The sequence below is a fragment of the Alosa pseudoharengus genome, unplaced genomic scaffold, assembly GCF_046254945.1.
Source record: "Alosa pseudoharengus isolate Yale_2024_CS ecotype anadromous, Long Island Sound unplaced genomic scaffold, YU_APseudo_1.1 YU_APseudo_1.1_scf_20, whole genome shotgun sequence".
Classification (NCBI taxonomy): Eukaryota; Metazoa; Chordata; class Actinopteri; order Clupeiformes; family Clupeidae; genus Alosa; species Alosa pseudoharengus.
In genome coordinates this window covers 9,075,023-9,094,728 of record NW_027468664.1, presented here as the reverse complement: position 1 = coordinate 9,094,728, position 19,706 = coordinate 9,075,023, and the positions used below count along the sequence as shown (strand labels likewise).

General features: G+C 41.9%; 2 protein-coding genes across 11 annotated transcripts in view; both read left to right on the top strand.

Annotated features, from left to right (window-relative positions):
* Positions 1-4,946, top strand: part of atp2b1a (ATPase plasma membrane Ca2+ transporting 1a) — a 44,599-nt gene extending 39,653 nt beyond the window's left edge. For all 9 annotated transcript variants that reach the window (XM_076296479.1, XM_076296486.1, XM_076296478.1 and 6 more), the window contains one exon: positions 1,806-4,946. In XM_076296479.1, the coding sequence (XP_076152594.1) occupies positions 1,806-2,210 (405 nt within the window). In that variant the 3' untranslated portion in view covers positions 2,211-4,946. The remainder of the gene's footprint in view (positions 1-1,805) is intronic.
* Positions 4,947-11,653: 6,707 nt separating this feature from the next.
* On the top strand, positions 11,654-19,702 carry mest (mesoderm specific transcript). Of its 2 annotated transcripts, none has more exons than XM_076296477.1 (12): positions 11,654-11,791; positions 12,154-12,349; positions 12,441-12,520; positions 12,694-12,771; positions 13,467-13,603; positions 14,587-14,645; positions 15,429-15,469; positions 16,792-16,862; positions 17,249-17,350; positions 17,832-17,908; positions 18,696-18,759; positions 19,132-19,702. In XM_076296477.1, exons 1-12 carry the CDS (start codon positions 11,771-11,773, stop codon positions 19,247-19,249), a joined length of 1,044 nt encoding a protein of 347 aa, XP_076152592.1. In that variant the 5' UTR covers positions 11,654-11,770; the 3' UTR covers positions 19,250-19,702. The 2 variants fall into 2 exon arrangements, with proteins under 2 accessions (XP_076152592.1, XP_076152591.1); XM_076296476.1 differs by having other exon boundaries at positions 12,118-12,349.
* Positions 19,703-19,706: the final 4 nt, after the last annotated feature.

Sequence of the window (19,706 nt, the reverse complement as noted above, 5' to 3'; positions counted from 1 at the left end):
CCCAAAGGCTATGACCAATATACATACATATATATGAGATGGGAGAGGACGGTGAAATGAAACCGGCTCTCCTCTGGCAGTGTCTCTTGAATGTGGTCAGGGAGAATCTGATGTGTAGGAAACTGGGTGTGTGTAAGGCCATGTTGGCTGATGTGTCTGACGGTCACCAGATTTAGAATAGAGAGTGTGACCCATTGGAGACTCTTAATAGGTTTCTCCTGGGGTTGATTTCCTGAAGGCTGTGTGTGTTTCCAGTGAGACGACACACTCCGGAGGAGTAGATTGTTGTAGTATATTTAGTTTTTATAGCATTTTAGGTGGTTCGGGAATGTCTGTCTGGAAAAATCCATTACGAGGAAGACTGCAGAAATATTACATTAATATGTTTATTGAAGTCATCACTACTTATCTTGTTTTCCTGTACAAAGGGCTGCCACTTCTGCTTCAACCATTCTCTTACAGGTTTGGAGATGGAAGTCGTCATGTAAATACATTCATTTCTCCCCCAGCTCATGGAATATGTAATGCTAACATTATTTTCTTCTAGGTACCCTGCTGTCAACCACACATTGATTCTGACTTCTACTCTTGACTCTTATATAATATAACCATATTTTATTATATAGCCTAAGTGTGTCCTGTGTGTCTGGTCAACTGCAAAAAGTCAATCATTCACAACCCACAAAAAGCCTTGACCACTGACTACGCCATATTCCTCCTTAGATTCCTCCTTAATGCAATGTGTCATGGGCTATACTCAAAGGTTTACTACTGTTGAAGGAAAAGGTAGCACCGCTCTGCATGGGTCTCTCTCTCTCTCTTCTCTCTCGCTCTCTCCCTCTCTTTCGCACTCTCTCTGTCTCGAGTCTCGTTTGTCTGTTGTTTTTTTCTCTGTTTGTGCTGTACAGCTTTAGATCTGCTTGGCTGCTCTCTGGAAAGTTGTCTCTCTTGCGTTTATTTTTTTTCCCCTCTTCTCCACAACCATAATCAAATGAACTGATCTCAGTCCCTCACTCTCTCCTACTCCTCCTTAAGCATGCCAGACAAATAACTTGTGTCCTCTTCCTGACTTTACTTATTGGTAGATTTCACTCTTTCTGTCTCTGTCTTTCTCTCTGTCCTTTCTTCAAGCTCTTTCAATTGATTTGGCCAAGACTCTCGAGTCTCACAACAAACTACTTCATTGAATGTGTTAAGACTTATTTATTTTTAAAACTATTTGATTTGATTTGGAACAGTCACGGTAAGACGCAATCTCCCTTTCCCTGTCCAATTCTTCTCTCTGCCTCTGTTTTCTCTCTCTTCTTTTCTCATTGCTATTACTTTCTGCCTTTGAATCAGGGTCTTTTGTCTCTCAAAAAGAATAAGGAATAGCATATGATAAAACAAAGGAATCCAAATCAGTAAAGTTGTTTCAACTCACCAGCCTTGGGAGTGTGTATGGGTGCGTGTGTGTGTATGTGTGTGCTTGTCCTTGCATATTGCATGAGGAGGCCCTATCTGACACTTCATACACCTTGGGAGGTTGTAAGGGTTGATCAATTACTCAGATTGTCCCCATCAATAATCAATAATATTAATAAAAGTGGTGGAACTAATATTAATAGTACACATAATAATATTGTGCTCGGCCATTTGCCTGAAGTTTTAACCTGGATTTGTAATATCAAATTGTGTGGACACGTGTGATTTTATATATATATGTGTGTGTGTGTGTGTGTGTGTGTTCATGTTCATAAGTACAGTACTGAGCACAAATGTATTGATTACTGATTGTCTGCATTCATTGCCCTCCCCTCCTGCAGATCCGAGTGGTGAATGCATTCCGTAGCTCCCTATGTCCTTATGATGGGCTGGAGAAGCCCGAGTCGCGTACCTCCATCCACAACTTCATGACACACCCAGAGTTCCGCATCGAGGACTCCGAGCCGCACATCCCCCTCATCGACGACACGGACGCCGAGGATGACGCCCCCACCAAGCGCAACAACAACAACGCCAGCGGCACCACTGCCTCACCCAGCCCCTCGCCGACCCCCACCCCGACCCCAACACCCCTGGCCACCACCCCACCTCCGCCCTCGCCCAACCAGAACAATAACGCCGTGGAAAGCGGCCTGCACTTTTTCCTGGACGCCAACAGCGGTAAGCCCCGGGCCTCGCCGTCGGCCCCCGCCAGCCCTCTGCACAGCCTGGAGACCTCCCTCTGATCCAGCGCCTCGCTCCCAATCCCACCCACACTGCCCTCTCCACCAACATGCCCTGAGAGGCAGGACTAACTGAGGCGGGTGGAAAGGAAGGCTTGCGGGATGGAGGAAAGGGAGGCGGAGAGAGGGAGAGGGCGAGAGAGAGAGAGAGGTCAAAGTGGAAGGAGGCACTGGCGGAGCATCCTACTTGGAAAGCTCAGCCCATGCTGGATAGAAACCTAAGCACGCATTTAGCCGAATGTAGGGCCTCTTGTTTGGATTTTTATTTTGGTAGTCATTCTTAACACCTCTTCAAGAATTTAAGGGTCTAAACTCTCCGGCTCGCTCTCTCATTCTATCTGCCTCCACTCCCCTCTCCTCAATAAATCTGTTTTAACTGCTATTGTTTTTGTTTTTGTTTAGTCTTTTGTTTTGGTTTTATGGGAAGGGTGGTTCTAAACTCAGAGTGAAAGTGACCTGATTATTTTTTTTTTTATTATTATTATTATTATTATTATTATTATTATTAATATTATTTTTGAAGGGGTGGGGGGTGGCAGTCGTCCTGGTGGCTTAAGGACGAGCTGTAACAAATTACGAAAAATCCTTTATCATTTTCTTTAGCTGGATGGTGTACATTTTTCTCTGGTCCTTTTGCTCATTCAACAAACACTTTAATCTTCTGCTCTGTTGGCTGTTCATATTTTGAAATATTTATGTTTTTTGTTTGTTTTTTAAGCAGGTCTGTTTACAAAGTTTGTAGATACTTTTTCTTTTTTCTTTCCGTTGGTTGGTTGATAGAGCTTTTCCTGCTGTGATGCAGGAAAAGTAAGAGTTTAAAATGCATTTAAAAAAAAGAGGAAATATTTCAGATACTGCTGTATTTTCAGGAAAAAAGGGTGTTTCTATGGAAACTAAACTATTTTTGCCTGCAAGTTTTCTTCGTTATATATTTGTAGATAAATAGAAACCTTTTAGCCAAATAGACAACACTAAGGCTTGTACAGCATGGAGCAGAGGTGAGCAGGTCCAGAGAAGGTTGTGGTGATGTGGTAGCGTGAGGTTAGCATAAGGAATTTTTTTGGACCAGGGCCTCTGACTTTACATTTCTATAGTAATCCATCGCTTTCAAAAGAAGATGTTTTGACATTAGCTTTGTGTTCCATGTTGGTGGGACCCCCTGCCCAGTTTCTGGTTCCATTTTTTTTTTCCTCCTTTTCCTCCAATAGTGTGAAGAGGATTCAAAGGGAACGTCACTGACAGCCACAACAGGAGTCTCCTCATGTTTTTAAAAGAGCTTTTTACAACACAGGACTCTTGCATAAGATGGCTGTCATCGGGGGAAACTGTTCCTCTATATTGTGTTTTCCCCCTCTTGAAACTCAACTAAAAATGGTCCACATTTTATTTGGTGATGCATCCATCCCTGCCAATGTACCATATTAAGGTTTGTTTACTCAGGCTTAGGAAAGGTTTGAATTTGAAAACAATATATAAAAAAGAATGAAATGATATAAAGAGAATTTTAAGTTTTAACTTAAGGAGTTTATGTCTTTAGCTAGTTCAACTGTCGTCATGGTCAATGAGAAAAAAGTTAGCGTGGATTATTTTTTTCGAATATTGTTTCATCGTTTTATTATTTTTTTATTTAAGGTTTCTTTTCAATGAAAACTTTAAAGCTCCCTGAAGCGTTCTGGTTTGCGGACATGGAAAAAGGTAAAAAACAAAAAAAAAGTTTTCTTCTCCCCCTCATCTGATCTGGAAAGACTCCGACCAGTCATCCAAATGTTGCTGCAGTTGATTTGTAGACTATTGTTTTTTGACACCTGATATACTGGAAAAATGGCAGAATAATCTACACCTTTTTTTCCAAGCAAGGAGAAATCTTAGGCATACACTGGTAGCTCTGCACAGGGTACTTTATTGAACTACACCTCCCTTGGGAAATACAAGCAACCTTTTGATACAGATGAAATACCACATAGATGAAATGTATCTTTGTATTTTTATGGACAAACTCATGACAATTTTCAACCTACTGAACCAGAACAGTGTGTGTGTGTGGGGGGAGGGATGGGAGATATTTGATGAAAAATTAGTCACAATTGGGTCGGGGGGTTAACTACAAACATGGGGTTGTGATTTGGTTCTGTTCTGAATCTATTCTACTCAGGGTGGAGGATGGTATGAAAGGAAATGGGCTTTCTAAATAAAGGCTCATGGTTGTAATGCTAACACACAGTTAAGTTATGTTTTGTTCCATATTGTGAAGTAGCTGGTAAACTACAGGGGTGGCATTAGAGGTAAGTCACCAGGCTACATGGTTGGACTGTTAGTCCCTTGTTCAGCTGGCTCTTGAAGGGAAAGGTGGGGTTGGAATGAGGTAAGGGATATATTTTTCAGCAGTTGGGGCAATCCCACAGTTCTTTGGGGGAAATACGTTTTTTTTTTTTTTGTTTCCTTGTTTTATTGGATAAACAAAAAGCAGCTTGAGATTTGCAAATAAAAAGGAAATGGAACGAAACAGGAATCCATAAGTTTTATTCTGTAGCTTTCCTCCTGTCATGGGAATGAATGTTTATCCATCTGTTTTATGGATTTATTATTTTTTTATCTTAACATTGGGAAAGAAAATAAAAAAGTACTACATGTCTGTTTATCTTAAGCAATGTAAATGATTATCGTGATTTGATTTACATTTGAAACTTGTTGAGTAATGTGTATGGTTTTTAAGAATAAAAGGAAATAATATTTAGCCTATTTGCAGGACCATGGCCTTCCTTCATACAAAAGTAAAGTCGTTTCAAGTAGAAATGGGATACAACTCCATTGATCTACATGCATTAAGTGCTGCGTTTAACTTTTTTTCCAGATTTTCTTCCATCATTGTCACCTTTGCACTTGCAGTATATTTTACAAGCTAGCTGTCATGATTTACATTGACTAGACTCGATTAGCAAAACGAAAACGTAAAGGCTGTCTAGACTTCTTTAAGGCGCGCTGTTGTCAACTGTCTACAGACATACACAGGAGAGGTGTTGCATCCCTTGTGCTGTAAGTAGGGGATCTCCCACAGTGACCAACTAACAACCAAGCCTATTTAACATTACATAACATAATACAAGCCACAGCCGTTCGATTTTCTTAATAGGTTCAGCAGTTACCCATGGGAAACAGTTATTTTTAAAGTCTGGGTAGGCACAAGTTATGCATTGATTGAGTCATAGTTGAATATGTTGTAACAGTCAAACAAATGAATTATTAATCCATTGTCCATTAAACTGTCTTCAATGGAATGGTCATAACTCATGCTATGGTGGAAGCACTCACTGACTGACCTGTACGCTTTGCAATTTAGCTCAGTGGGTGGGTATGAGACAGGAAACTGTAGGGCCTACTGCCTATGCCTACTGCCAAAGATTGCTACTGCCATACTTAGTCCATGAGCCACAGGCTCAAAAAGGGGCGTGTTACTACCACTTGGGGGGGCAAATTCTCACTATATTTTTCTGAAAGCTACATATCTCTGGAGTATAAAATGGTATGATAGCAAGTTGGATCTTGTAGCTTTGTGGCTGTACAGGCCTTCAAAGCTGACCTCTGATTTGAAAAAAGGAAATTCCGCCTATTGGCTTTTTTTTGTTAAACTACTCATAAGAGTCCAGAAAATAATCCAAACCTCATTATTACTGATGCATATGTGGTGTTTGATGTTGGCATACATATTTTGAATCATTATGTGATTTTGCCCTTCATTTTGGTTGATAAAATTCAAGATTTATGTGTAATAATGAGCAAATCTACGTCTTCAGAGACACAACGTGTTGCAGCACTAATTGAAATGCCCACTACTTCATTAATCAATGTATGTATACCTTCCTAGCTCCCAGCAGAGACTTTAAATACAAATGATTACATAGGTCTGCATTGCTATGCTATTTACTATTTGTAAATGTACTATTCGGAAACACCCCAAAAATCAGTAAATTAGTATTGTATTGAAGCTACCCATAAGAGATATTCCAAGAGATCAAAACATCATGATTACCAATCACTACCTTTACATTCAAGGAATACCACACGAAAATTTTTCACATCACCACATGTACCCAGCTTAACATAAATATTAGAATTTTATAATGTCCAGGGCACATGAAATGCATACAGTAATTTCCTGTGCATTAGCCGTATTGTGTATAAGCCACAGGACAGTGTTTTATGCAAGTTAAAAGAAACAAAAGCATATACCATATTAACTGCCTCCATGTAGGCTATTAACCTCATAGCTGAAGAAATTTTGCAAAATCAATGTATAAGCTGCAGCTAATAGTTGGGAAATTATGGTAAATGCATCACAGGTGCTAAAATGATCTAGGCCTACATTATACATTTCAGTTGTACTTTTGACTAGTAAGAATGTGGGAATGAGATGTAGATGAACTGGTTGGTGAAAATATTCATACTTTACACATTGTTATCATTATGTACAATTATTATTATTATTATTATTATCATACTTAAAATTGTTTTTCATCTGATGTTAAAATCATTTTCATTGAAAAGAAATAATAACTATTTTCCAAGACTTGATCTACAAGTACATACATTTACAACAGTTTTAAACATTCTACACAGTTAGATCTGATGAGATCAATCCATTTTCAGAGGAACATGAGTTCATTTGCATATCTACAGCAGGCAAAGCAACACAAGAGGTTAGGGATGATCTGATTCAGGCTCATACTACAGGAAAAGATCATGACATAGAGGCTGGAGTCAGACACACCTAAGCACAAATTCCATGATACATTGACAAAGCAGAAATTAAAGACATTTACGAGCATGAGTCAAAAAAGAAAACACAGGCATATGGCAAGACCATCATGTTAAAGACTGGACATGAGAGAAGTTTTTTCTCACCCTCTTGGACCTTAACCATGGTCATTTACGACACCTGAGGGGACCCCAAGGAAAACCTCTAAAGCAGCACTTGCAAAGCATTTGCAGAAACTTGCATCACTATCAGATAATCTTCCAGATGAATATAATACAGCAACAAACATTGATGGAATGTCTCTGGTCCAGAAGGTCAATAACAATGTCTCAACTTATGCAGACATTGCTGCTGCTATTCATAGCATGATCCGTAAAGAGGCAAAGCAGAGGCAGATACTTTTTTAGATTAAATTAGATTAGATTTAACTTTATTGTCATTGTGCAGAGAACAAGTACAGAGACAACAAAATGCAGTTTGCGTCTAACCAGAAGTGCAAAAAAGCAGAAAAGTGCAATGTGATATACACAGTATAGGCAGGTGGTGCATAGACAGGACAAGAAATATAGTGCAGTGTAGACAGTAGTATACAGTTGTTTTGCAGAAGGTGGTTTAGAGTAGCATAAATTAAATATAAATATGTGCAGTGTATTAGCAGTTACCTTATAAGAGCAGAATAAATATGGCTATGTACTGTAATATGAACAATGTATGAAGAACATGTACAGGTATGTGCAATGTAGTGGCAGTACCATAGTAGTAGTAAGAACAATATAGATATATGCAGTGTATTAACAGAATATATTACAGAAAAACTGAATAAATATGGATATTTAGTATGAACCATATAGACAGATATGTACAGTATGTACAACTATGTGCAGTGTGGTACCAGTACCATTGTAGTGCAGAAACAGTAACATTACAATAGTATTAATAATAAGTGTATGTGCAGGATGAAAAGCAGTAGAATATGTAAGTGTAATTACAGAATGTACATTTGTAAATAAAAAGATGGATGGGATAGATGGGTGGGATTGGGTAGTGCAGTTGTGGGGGGGGCTAGGGGATGTCCGTCTCCTTGTTGTCCCTGTCAAGGTTGCCCTGGTCGTGGACACCTTAACAGGCACAGGCAAGGAGGCATCAGGCGGGGGCGGGGCAGGGGGTGATGGGCGCTTAGTTTGTTGGATGTCACCGGGAAGCAGAGCTAGAGTTCAGTAGGGTGACAGCCGCAGGAAAGAAGCTTTCTCTGAACCTGCTGGTTCGGATGCGGAGAGACCTGTAACGCCTCCCGGAGGGGAGTAGGGTGAACAATCTGTGGTTGGGGTGAGAACAGTCTTTGATGATGCGCGCCTTACGCAAGCATCGCTTGCCCTGGATGGCCTCGATGGAGGGGAGTGAGGAACCGGTGACGTGTTGGGCAGTTTTCACCACCCTCTGCAGTGCTTTCCGGGCGTGGGCAGCGCAGTTGCCATACCAAACTGTGACACAGTTGGTGAGGATGCTCTTGATGTTGCAGCGGTAGACGTTCACCAGGATCTGAGGAGACAGATGGACCTCAGTAAGAAGAGACGCTGGTGAGCCTTTTTGATCAGGGTAGAGGTGTTGAGGGTCCAAGAGAGGTCCTCAGAGATGTGGACACCCAGAAACTTGAAGCTGGTGACATGCTCCACCTCAGTCCTGTTGATGAGAATGGGTGTGTGTGTGCTAGCTTTAGATTTCCTGAAGTCCACAATGAGCTCTTTGGTCTTCTTGGTGTTGAGAGCCAGGTTGTTATCAGTGCACCACGATGTTAGGTGCTAGACCTCCTCCCTGTAGGCCGTCTCATGGTTTTTGCTGATGAGCCCAATCACCGTAGTGTCATCTGCAAACTTGACAATGGTGTTAGAGCCATGTACACATTGTACAGGTGTGCAGTCGTAGGTGAAGAGGGAGTAGAGGAGAGGGCTCAGCACACATCCCTGTGGTACACTGGTGTTCGATGGTTAAGGAGGTGCGATTATCTAACCTAACAGACTGAGGTCTGTTGGTTAGGAAGTCCAGAATCCATAAGTTTGGTTTTTCTTTTATCACATGCACATATATTGGTAGATGTTTTTTCTTTACCTTGACATGTTTCGACGTATACTTCCGTCTTCATCAGAAGGTCACACGGTGGAGTAGTGTGACGCGTTTTTATCAGCTGATGTTGTTACGGAGGTGTGATCCACCTGTCAGTTTTTTGACAGGTGGACCACACCTCCTGCATGCCAGAGTCATTAAGCAGGAGAACAACCGATACCACCGCTGGATAAAGAAGGCGATTGAAATAGGAAAGCGGAGCCCAAAGACGATGAACAGAAATGAGGGAGCATATATGCTCTCCCATACCTGGAGTGCCGTCCTGGGGGGTGGCTGACTGACAGCAGGAGGTGTGGTCCACCTGTAAAAAAACTGTCAGGTGGATCACACCTCGTAACAACATCAGCTGATAAAAACGTGTCACACTACTCCACCGTGTGACCTTCTGATGAAGATGGAAGTATACGTTGAAACATGTCAAGGTAAAGAAAAAACATCTACCAATATATGTGTATGTGATAAAAGAAAAACCAAACTTATTTATCTCAAGTGTACACAATGAATGCAATACAAGTAGTCCAAAATCCAGTTGCAGAGGGAGGTATTGATGCCCAGTTCACTGAGTTTGGTGATCAGTTTGGAGGGGATGATGGTGTTAAACGCTGAGCTGAAGTCAATGAACAGCATTCTTACATAGGTGGTGCTATTGCCAAGGTGGGACAGGGCAGAGTGAAATGCCATAGAGATGGCATACTCTGTGCTCCTGTTCTGACGATGAATTCAATGAATAGATTAAAGATCCTTTGTACTCGTTTCAGCTACAATTTTAAAAAATTAATTTAACATTAATTTCAACTCACAATTGAAAGTAAGGAAGGTAGAATAGTAATGATCAATAAGGTCTGCATTCAGGTATTGCCAGGGATGGATTACTGCATGGGCCTACTGGGCCCAGGCCCAGGGGCCCAAGGGGTCAGGAGGCCCTGAAGCCCAAGCCTTTGCATGGAATCATTGCCTAAATATCAACAAATCAGGATGCATAGGCTATGAATCTGATTGAATTTAGTATTGGCCATCCCCAAAATGCACTAGAATACAGAAAATCACATCAAACAAATTAAAAATGTTCTGGGGGAGGACCCCCAGACCCGCCTCACCCACATATAAGACAAGTGGGGGGCCCTTAATACATCTGGGTAGCCTAGAAATCTAGACGCACCCCTAGCGGCATTACATTTGCAAATTACGGCGAATTACATTTGCTGCCAGGGCTAGTCTAGCAACTCTCCGTTGGCTTGTGAGCTCCAGAAATCGAAACTTAATGAGGCCAATGAAATCGTGTATAGAGTCGTTAGGTGGGCTTAACATAATGATTGATGGCAGAGTTGCAACGGTTTGGCTTGAATTCCCTGCTACTTGAAAACAAATAAGATGGATGTTGCTGCTGGCGAACAGTGTGACACGAGTTAAGCTTTTGTTAAGTTGGCAAACGTTTGAACTAGCCAACTAGCTCTGCTGGTGGGAAACGCATGGGACTCATAGCGCTGCCGCTGTCCTATTGCGTGCAGAGGGAATTTGAAAGACAACTGATTATCCAGCCCCTCGGACTGAGCACTGCGAACGGTGAGTGCCCAGACCCAGGGGCCCGAAAGTTCATAATCCGCCCATGGGTATTGCCATAACATGTTGCTCTGAAAACTCAAATTAGCTTTTTTTTGCACATAAATCTTGAATTTTATCAACCAAAATGAAGAGCAAAATCACATAATGAGTCAAAATATGTATGCCAACATCAAACACCACATATGCATCAGTAATAATAAGATTTGGATTATTTTCTGGGCTCTTATGAGTGTTTTAACAAAAAAAGCCAATAGGCGGAATTTTCTTTTTTTTTTTCAAATCAGAGGTCAACTTTGAAGGCCTGTACAGCCACAAAGCTACAAGATCCAACTTGCCATCATACCATTTTATACTCCAGAGATATGTAGCTTTCAGAAAAATATATAAGTGGTAGTGACGACCCCCTGTGGCTCATGGACTAACTGCCGACTTTAAGGGAAGTTGTGAAAGCGGAAGTTAATCTTCCATTCCAGCAGGCGGCGCATGCAAACACTTCCAGATTGGAATATTGTTAAGGAGGTTATCTGTTAAATTGATTGGAAATGTTCTAGATTTATTAGCCCCATAATCGCCTACGTGTGTTTATTTTTCTCAAGTGCAGCAGAATGTGTAGTTTGTGAAAGTAACGGGGGTTTTCATAGCATTGCATCAGTTCATTCATTCCACTAAAAACATTAGGCTACATTATCATAGTAACGTTGCCACGAGTATTAGTAAACTTGTTTGTCATTACAGGGAACATGTTCTTTGGTTAATGTGTTGTAGCCAAGGCTAGCCTAATTTATTTCAAAATATTTCATTTGTTTTCATCGGAACATGTAATTACCCAAACTGTAAATAATAACGCTACAAAACAAAACACAAAATGTATACCACCACCACCTCACATATCTCTCATCAGCTTCTCTCCCACCTTGCCAGACAAGTGCGCGTTAAAAGCAGGGTTTGATGAGCGCCCTCCTCGTGCAAGTGCAACTGCAAAACACGCCCCTTGAAACGTCATGTGGTTTCTCTACCCATGGACGTGCTTCAGTCTCATATGTTCTGGGCGGACAGTAGGTCCGTAAACTCAGACAAACTCTGGCGGACACGGCGTTAATTAAGTAACCGGGAAGATTATAGAAGGATGACTCGCCGCGACTCAACCGTACGTGTGTTGCATTTTGCCCCTTAAACCCAATAGAGGGCCACGACGCTGTCAACTAGACATATATTGCTAGCTGGCTAGCGCTGAATGGCTTGACATAAACATTTCCTTGTGTGTCTTTACCTTTTGGCTTTTTACCCTGTTGAGGTCAGATATAGTTAACACGGAAGACATTGAAAACTAGACCGAGTAGCCTCTGCCCCATAACCGCACCCCTGACGCTGTCACCTTTGCACTTGCAGTAGATCTTGCAAGCTAGTTTTGTCATGATTTACCTTGACTAGACTCGATTAGCAAAACAAAACAGGCTGTCTTGTCTTGTCTAGACTTCTTTAAGACGCGCTGTTGTCAACTGTCTGCAGAGTGACGAAGGCGAGGAAGACTGCGAATCCTCTCGCTGCACCATGAAGGAGTGGTGGTTACATGTGGGCTTGATTTGCGTGCCGCTGGTGGCGGTGTACTTGCACGTCCCACCGCCACAATTGTCTCCAGCATTGCAGACCTGGCGTTCGACCGGAGACCTCTTTGCTTTCAGAGGCAGTCATATATTTTATAGAGGTAAGGACTTTGGGTCATTTTGCTTAAGACAAATACTTCTCCCTTGTGATGATATTTCGCAAGAACTGGTGTTTGCTTTTGTCCATAACAGAGTCTTTTGGAGCTCGTGGAAGCTCAGATGTTGTCATACTATTACATGGGTTTCCCACTTCAAGTTATGATTGGTATAAGGTAAGTGTTATATTGTATTGTGTTGTATTGCAGCTATGCACAAGTTAGAATTGAGGAAGCTCCAGTTGTCTTCTTCAGATCTCTAAATTGAGGATTTGGCCTATAATAATAATAATAATGATAATGATAATGATAAAAAAAATATTTTATTACGTGATTGGTTGCGTTTGTAGATTTGGGAAGCTTTGAATCAGCGTTTCAACAGGGTGATAGCACTAGACTTCTTGGGTTTTGGCTTCAGTGATAAACCTGTGAGTATACATTTCCTCTCTTCTACTTAGGACATGTGTGTGTAAATGGTGTTTGCATTTTCATAAAGGGGATACATATAGAAAAAGTTAACATAAAGAGGTGCTGTTGTTTATAAATACAGATATAGTATGATATAGTCATACTATTTAAGGGGTACATGGGCAATTCCATGCAAAACTGTCACGTCCATAACGCCAACACAATGCCATGGTATGGTATGATGTGAATGATGATTACTTGAAATTTGAGCATTCACTCTTGGTTGTAGAACTTACATGAAAAACTTTTCACGTAATCATTCGCATCATACAAATACCATGGCGTTTAGTTGCCGTTATGGACATGACAGTTTTGCGTGGTATTGCCCAGATGTTAAAAAATTGCCAGCAGCGAGCAATAGGAGTGTGGTTGTGTAACAACGAAGATGGCCCACACTGTCATTTCAAGTGGTGAAGTCAAGGAAAGCAGGGCACAGAATCATTGACTATTGCCTCTTTAAAAAATGGCCCATCTCCTTAAACACCACAGTGTCCAGCCATTGCGTGTAAAAGTGACAGACATATTCATAGTGTAGCTCAAAACTCTGTTAAAGTAGATTTTGGATGGATGGATAATCATAGGTAATGTTACCTTTCATAAATGGAGCCAGTACCACAGTCAATCTTCTCCACACTGGCACTGTCTTTTGTAACAGAGGCCCCACAGATACTCCATCTTTGAACAAGCAACCATCGTGGAGGCACTGGTTACTCACCTTGGCCTGGCTGACCACAAAATCAACATTCTGTCCCATGACTATGGAGACACTGTAGCACTGGAATTACTCTACAGGTGAGGGCACAGCTTCAGTGACGATTGAAGCGAGGCAGGTCAGTTCAAATGTTGCTCAAGCACTCCAGAGTACATCTCCAGCGTTTATTCACACAAGCTGAAGCCAACCTACTTGACAAGTTAAATATACCAGTCTGTTGATAATGAATACCAGTTAATTAGCTCTGTCTAAACTATGCAAAGAAATGTCAAACTCTGTTAACTCATTGAATGCCTAGCTGTTTTCGGAAGCTTTGTCCTAGAGTGCCAGCAATCTAGACCATTGATGATTTTTGTACAGCCACAGCATATTCTGTGTTATAGCTATGAACACATACAATGGCTCGTTTGAAAGGTGGGACTTTAAGCTCTCAGTGGGTGCAAACCGTGTATTTCGTGTATTTCTACACGCTTCTGTTCCTGAGAAATCGCAAGCTAAACAGTGGCTAGTTTTCATCAAAATCGCTGGGGTTTTTTTAGAAATGGAGATATAACGTCTTTCATGAAATATGAAGTGTTGCCTGTAAAGTTTCCGGGAAGTGACCTGGCGAGACTGCCACCTAGTGATAGACCCACGAAAATGGCCTGGTTTTGAGCTGACGTGCATGCGTCACTGATTCGACCCAAAGCGGCAACCGAGTTATGATAAAATGTCCAGATAAAATGTCCAGATTGTGCGTTTTCATGAGTTTTCGATCGTCATATATTTCATTTCCATTCATCACAGAGTTCCCAAAATCACATATACGGTGTGTTAGAGTGTCTAGTTTCGTAATTAAAAAAAAAAAGCTAAAAACGTAATGTAAACCCCCATAACTATTCTCCCCAGACTGATGTAGCATGGTGGTGTGTGTGGCCCCCTGAGACTAGTAGTTTAATAACTGGATAGCATGAAAATGGGATCTGGCAGAATACTGGAACCTTGTCTGAGTTGATATGTAAGTTGCTCCTTTCCTCTCTGTCCCTGTCCCTCTCCCCAACCCAATCTGTGTCTCTGTGTGAAGGAGTGAACACAATCGAACAGGACACCTGGCAATTAAAAGTTTATGCCTCTCCAATGGAGGTAAGAGTGTTATGACATGTATAGAAAGTAACAACTCTACTTAAATTAACAGACTAATACGGTCTGTAATATATAGTGATAGAGTTTGTGTCTTGTAGCAGTGCTGCCAGTAGTTTGTACCACTTCATATTATCTGGTACAAGCTCTTTTCACTGTCACACCACTGATGTTGTGGTTATGTTGCATATGCACACTGTGTTAAGTCACTACCTTACCACTGGGTTTTTGCACTGTGAGTGGAGGGCTCTAAGAACTGACTGGCATGATGCTTCTGGTTCGACTGCTTCAACTGCTGTCTTCTGCTTCGACTGCTGCCAATAGAGCTGCAGCCAGCCAGAAGCAGATGGGCTCCCCCTATTAAGTCGAGTTCTACTCAAGGTTTCTTCCGGGAATATGGGAGTTTTTCCTTGCCACTGTTGCCATATGGCGTGCATGTAGGGGGTTAAGGGTTACGGCTGCCAGTCTTCTGGTCGTTGTGTTCCTTAAACGTCTGTATATAGATTCATATAATCACAACAAATACTAACAACATACTAACTGCTCAGAGTTCACATCAATGGGGAGCATTTGTTAGCCTAAGCATTTGTTAGCAAAGCCTATATATAAACTACAGCAACAACTTGCTGCGTTAGCCTCAAAATGTATTATTGTTATTATTATTTTCTTCTATATTATTGTGTTAAATGTTCCAAATGTAAACCACTTTGAGCTGCATTCTGTGTATGAAAGGTGCTATATAAATAAAGCTTAATATTATTATTATTATCATTATTATTATTGTAGGGATATTCCCAGAGACGCACCACCCCAGATTTCTGCAGAAGGTGAGTGAGAGAGGTCTGTCTTGTGTTTGTCAGGGGTTTCTCAGGGATTGAATCTGACCGTGGTTACTTGCTGACTACTCCCAGTCTCCCTCTCAATCTTTTCCTGTCAATATTCACTGTCTTTTCCTAGTAAAAGGCAAAAGGCTTAAATTAAACTCCAAACAAAACCAACAACAACAACACGATTTGAATTATCTCTGTGAAAACGAGGGCCATAACTATGGCACAGTTTGGACAGGTTTATGTCAAGTTCTGTCCTGATCCTATGAATGTTCAAATTAGGCAACCTTCGATTGTGGGTGCTGTAAGGACAAAGTCTCACCATTTACAACAACACTATTTAATACGGGGCACTATAAATGACCACTCCACTGAGAAGCCACGAGTGCAGAAGCATGTCTTTTCGCTTTGAATCAGCCAACTTGCCTCTCTTCTACCTTTTTTCTTTTCCCCTGAAGGGTTTGCACGGAGAGTGATTTAATCCTCTATGTTCACCTCTCTGAGTACAAGATTCAGTGTGTTGTTGTCATGTTGACTATAGTGACTGAGAAAACATAGGACTGCTGGTACAGTACATTGTTTGGATCAGCATTTGTCAGTGTCATTTATTTTCCCTGTTCCAGTTGCTGTTCCAGGATTTTATAAGTAAGATAAATAATGTTTTTCAATAACAATAAACCACATTTATGTCCTCAAATGACCTCTTATACCACAGAGAAAACAATGGCGCAAGCAAGGCTGCCTTCATTTACTGGCATGTGCCAACTAAGCCACGAGTTGAAATACTTGATAGATGCCCATCGTGTTTGTGGTTTGACGTCAGGACACATACTCAGACACACTGCACGTCGTCAGGGTACACTTTGGCCTCTAGTCCATGGAACTGGATGCATCTGTGCTTCAAGGGACACCCCTAGAAGTTATGACCACAGGCAGAAGATCTGACCACTGGCCATTGTTTATCATGCAGATGCAGGCTTGTAGAGTTTAGCACTATGAGCAGACAGACGAGCCACTGCTACTCCTGTCAGTTAAAATATTGCCAATGAAGGGATTTTTTAAAGACTTTGGTATTTGATGGTGCTTTGTTTCCACTGTTTACTGATTATGTCATTGTTTGTTATACACCGAAGAGAATGGTGTATGGATGAGTGTAGTCTGTGTCACGTTACTCACATACATGCTAGACACTTCAATTAGCTCTTATTCACGATCACCCAGAGAATCCGAGCCTAATTTTGCATCATCTCTTTTCAGTGATTGCACCTCAAGTGAAGCCAGTGGCTACACACTTTCACTCAAACGTCCATTTCTGTCCACAGGTGCTGAAGGACGGTGGCATTATAACCCCAGTGCTCACTCGCCTCATGAACTACATGCTCTTCTCTCGAGGGTGAGCGGCTCCCACCTCCATGCGCAGGCCCAGTTATCAGATCTGAACAGGCGAGGCCCGTGGAAAACGTTGCCACGTTGGGCTACCTAAGCGCCTGGGTTGTTTGTTATGTCTTCGTTATCTGCGGAACAAAGAATGTTGTGACTGACTCCAGATAAGTGGACAAGTGGAGGTCAAGCTCATTGAACAGGGCCCTGATCACGCCTGTGAGACTGCATGCTGCGACATGTTGACATCCAGCCCAAGTTATACTTACAATCGTCTGCTTTCTAGACTGTTATTGTTTTTAAGAGGCGTTTGGGTGGTGAAGGCTCTTTTCACTGTTACTATAAGCTCTATGCAGCCACAGCAGTGAACTGATTGAGTGTCCACCTTTCTGATTCCAGCATAGGAGAGGTGTTTGGGCCCTTCACCCAGCCCACCGATGCAGAGTACTGGGACATGTGGACAGGCATCCGCTTCAAGGATGGGAATCTCGTCATGGACAGGTAGGCATTTGGAAGTGGAGGTTGGTTGCATATAAAGTCATCATACATTTAGGTCTTGTACATGACAAATGTGTGTCTAAGAATAGGGAAGGCATTTAGTGATTTTTCTAACATGATCATCCTATTAGGAGAAAAAATTGCCTTGTGATCTGGCTAATTGAGTTCAAAATGTCAAAACGTGTGCCTTTGAAAGGGGATGGGGAAAGAAGCAGCCTTTATTCTTGTCCAATTGTTTGAGGTTTGAGAATGACAGGCCGTCTTGGTTTGTGGTGGTTTTGCCTGAATCCACATGAGCAGATTCAGTGGTCCCCAAAAGCTAATTTTCGCAGTGTGGGTGGCAACAGATTCTGTAGACTCAACACTGATCCCAGATCCCAACGCCAGCGCTCTGGGACTTTGTCCCTCTCATTTACTGCTCACCAACACATGGTGTTGCTGTTATTGTCTCTGGAGGTTTGACCATTGGCTTCTCTCTTCCCAGTATCCTGCAGTTCATTAACCAGAGACTCAAACACCGAGACCGATGGGTGGGGGCTCTCACGTCAACACACGTCCCTGGTAAGACTGCGGAACGTATCTGCAGGGCTGGGCTGAACTTTGGGGGGTACCCTCACGTCTAGAGTGATGTCTCTAATCCAGGTGACCTGATCATGAAAGTTGGTTGTTTGGATTGTGGAAATGGAAGACCAGAACCAATCTCTAGGAGGCATGAGATTTGCTTTGGTGAATTGCAGGGCATTTTGACAGTATGTTACAGACTGCAGATGTACATTTCTGCTTGACCATGTAGCTCTCTCCATGCGTTTGCATTGTCCTTACCCTCTTCACCCCTTATGATTATGTTAATTTGGCTCAATACTCTGTTACTAGAGATGCATTACAGGAGACCTGTGTCTTTCACAGACACCCACAGTCTATTGAATCAGTCACAAGAGCAGTCACTTGTGAGCTTTAGCAAACCAGAGTGAACGACATACTCAGGGTGGCGCGTTTCCTCAAACTGTTCAAGAGTGCTGGAGTGATTCATTGAAAGTAAGCTGCTTAGCAGCAGGTAATCTCCCTTGAGCCTATTACCCCATCTGCAGCCTGGTGACTTAACCACTGGGGCACTTTTTGCGGGTCTTTTTACACACCCGGGGTGCAGATTTATGAATTCTACACAAGAATGAAGGACTTGTGACACACATGGAGGTATAACGGCATTTAGCGTCATGCAGTAGGCTAATTTTGGTAATAACAAAGATTGACCTAATGCTTCAAGTGTATTTAAAGTATTTCAACAAAGAACTTTCTAGAAACCTCCTCTGCAGCGCTTATGTATGTCAATCCAACTTCTGTCCTCCAGTTCACATGATCTACGGTCCACTGGATCCAGTCAATCCCCACCCCCAGTTCATCCGGCACTACCAGTGAGTTCATCCTCGCAGCCTAATCCTCCTCCTCCCCCTCCAGCCTCCTCAGCACTGAAGCTTGCACTTTTTCCTCCAGTGAACCCCGTAGACAGACAGGGCTTAAACAAAAGATATTCTCTGCTAACGTTGGGATTATGTGTTGACGAGGACATGCTCTTTAAAAGGACTATACGTCTTGAGTGTTTGTACCATTAAATATACTACTAATGAAAATAAATGATAAGACAGTGAGAGACTTACATCTGTGAGCATCTTTTCTAGAGTTGCTGTATTGAAATTCACAGTACTGACCTGCATAAATAACTTAATGTAATGTGTTATGTCTTTCATAACTTTTATCTGAGCACAGCCTTCTCTTTCTCTGTTTAGCAAAATGGTTCAGAGATCCACAGTGTCCGTCCTGGACGAGCACATCAGCCACTACCCACAACTAGAGGACCCTACAGGGTTCATGAACGCATATCTCAACTTCATCAACTCCTTTTGAGGGTCGGGATTATTTAGCCACAAGTGGATTTGACTCCGACAGACTCCTGTCCTGTACTGTGCAAATCCTCAGTGCTTTGCTGAAAATGCAGACCACTGCACAACACTGCTGCAGTAGTGGACGTGACGTGACCCCACCAACAATAAAGCCACATGCTGCTCTCAGTGGCTAATACAGACATCTCACTAGCTGGGTGATATCACAGTTGGCAATTATGTAAATGTTTTCACAGTAGGCCAGCAGACTTATTTTTAAACAGTGAAATAAATGTGAAAGCCTTCTAACCGAACACGAGTAACTAATGGGCCAAAAATGCATGTGGTGTTATAATTCTAATGAATAAGGATGAGCAGCTCAGGCAGACTCACTTTTGTTCCCTAACAGCGTGTATGCCCAATGTGATGTGGCTAATGTACAAATGTTTTTAATGATACCTTTTATTAAAACATATTTTTAA

Excerpts from the sequence above, each read along its gene's own strand:
- mest (XM_076296476.1), top strand. The coding sequence starts at position 11,771 with ATGACTCGCCGCGACTCAACC. Across the intron at positions 12,772-13,466 it reads TTGGCTTCAGTGATAAACCT|AGGCCCCACAGATACTCCAT; the intron begins GTGAGTATACAT and ends CTTTTGTAACAG. Across the intron at positions 15,470-16,791 it reads ACCCCAGATTTCTGCAGAAG|GTGCTGAAGGACGGTGGCAT; the intron begins GTGAGTGAGAGA and ends TTCTGTCCACAG.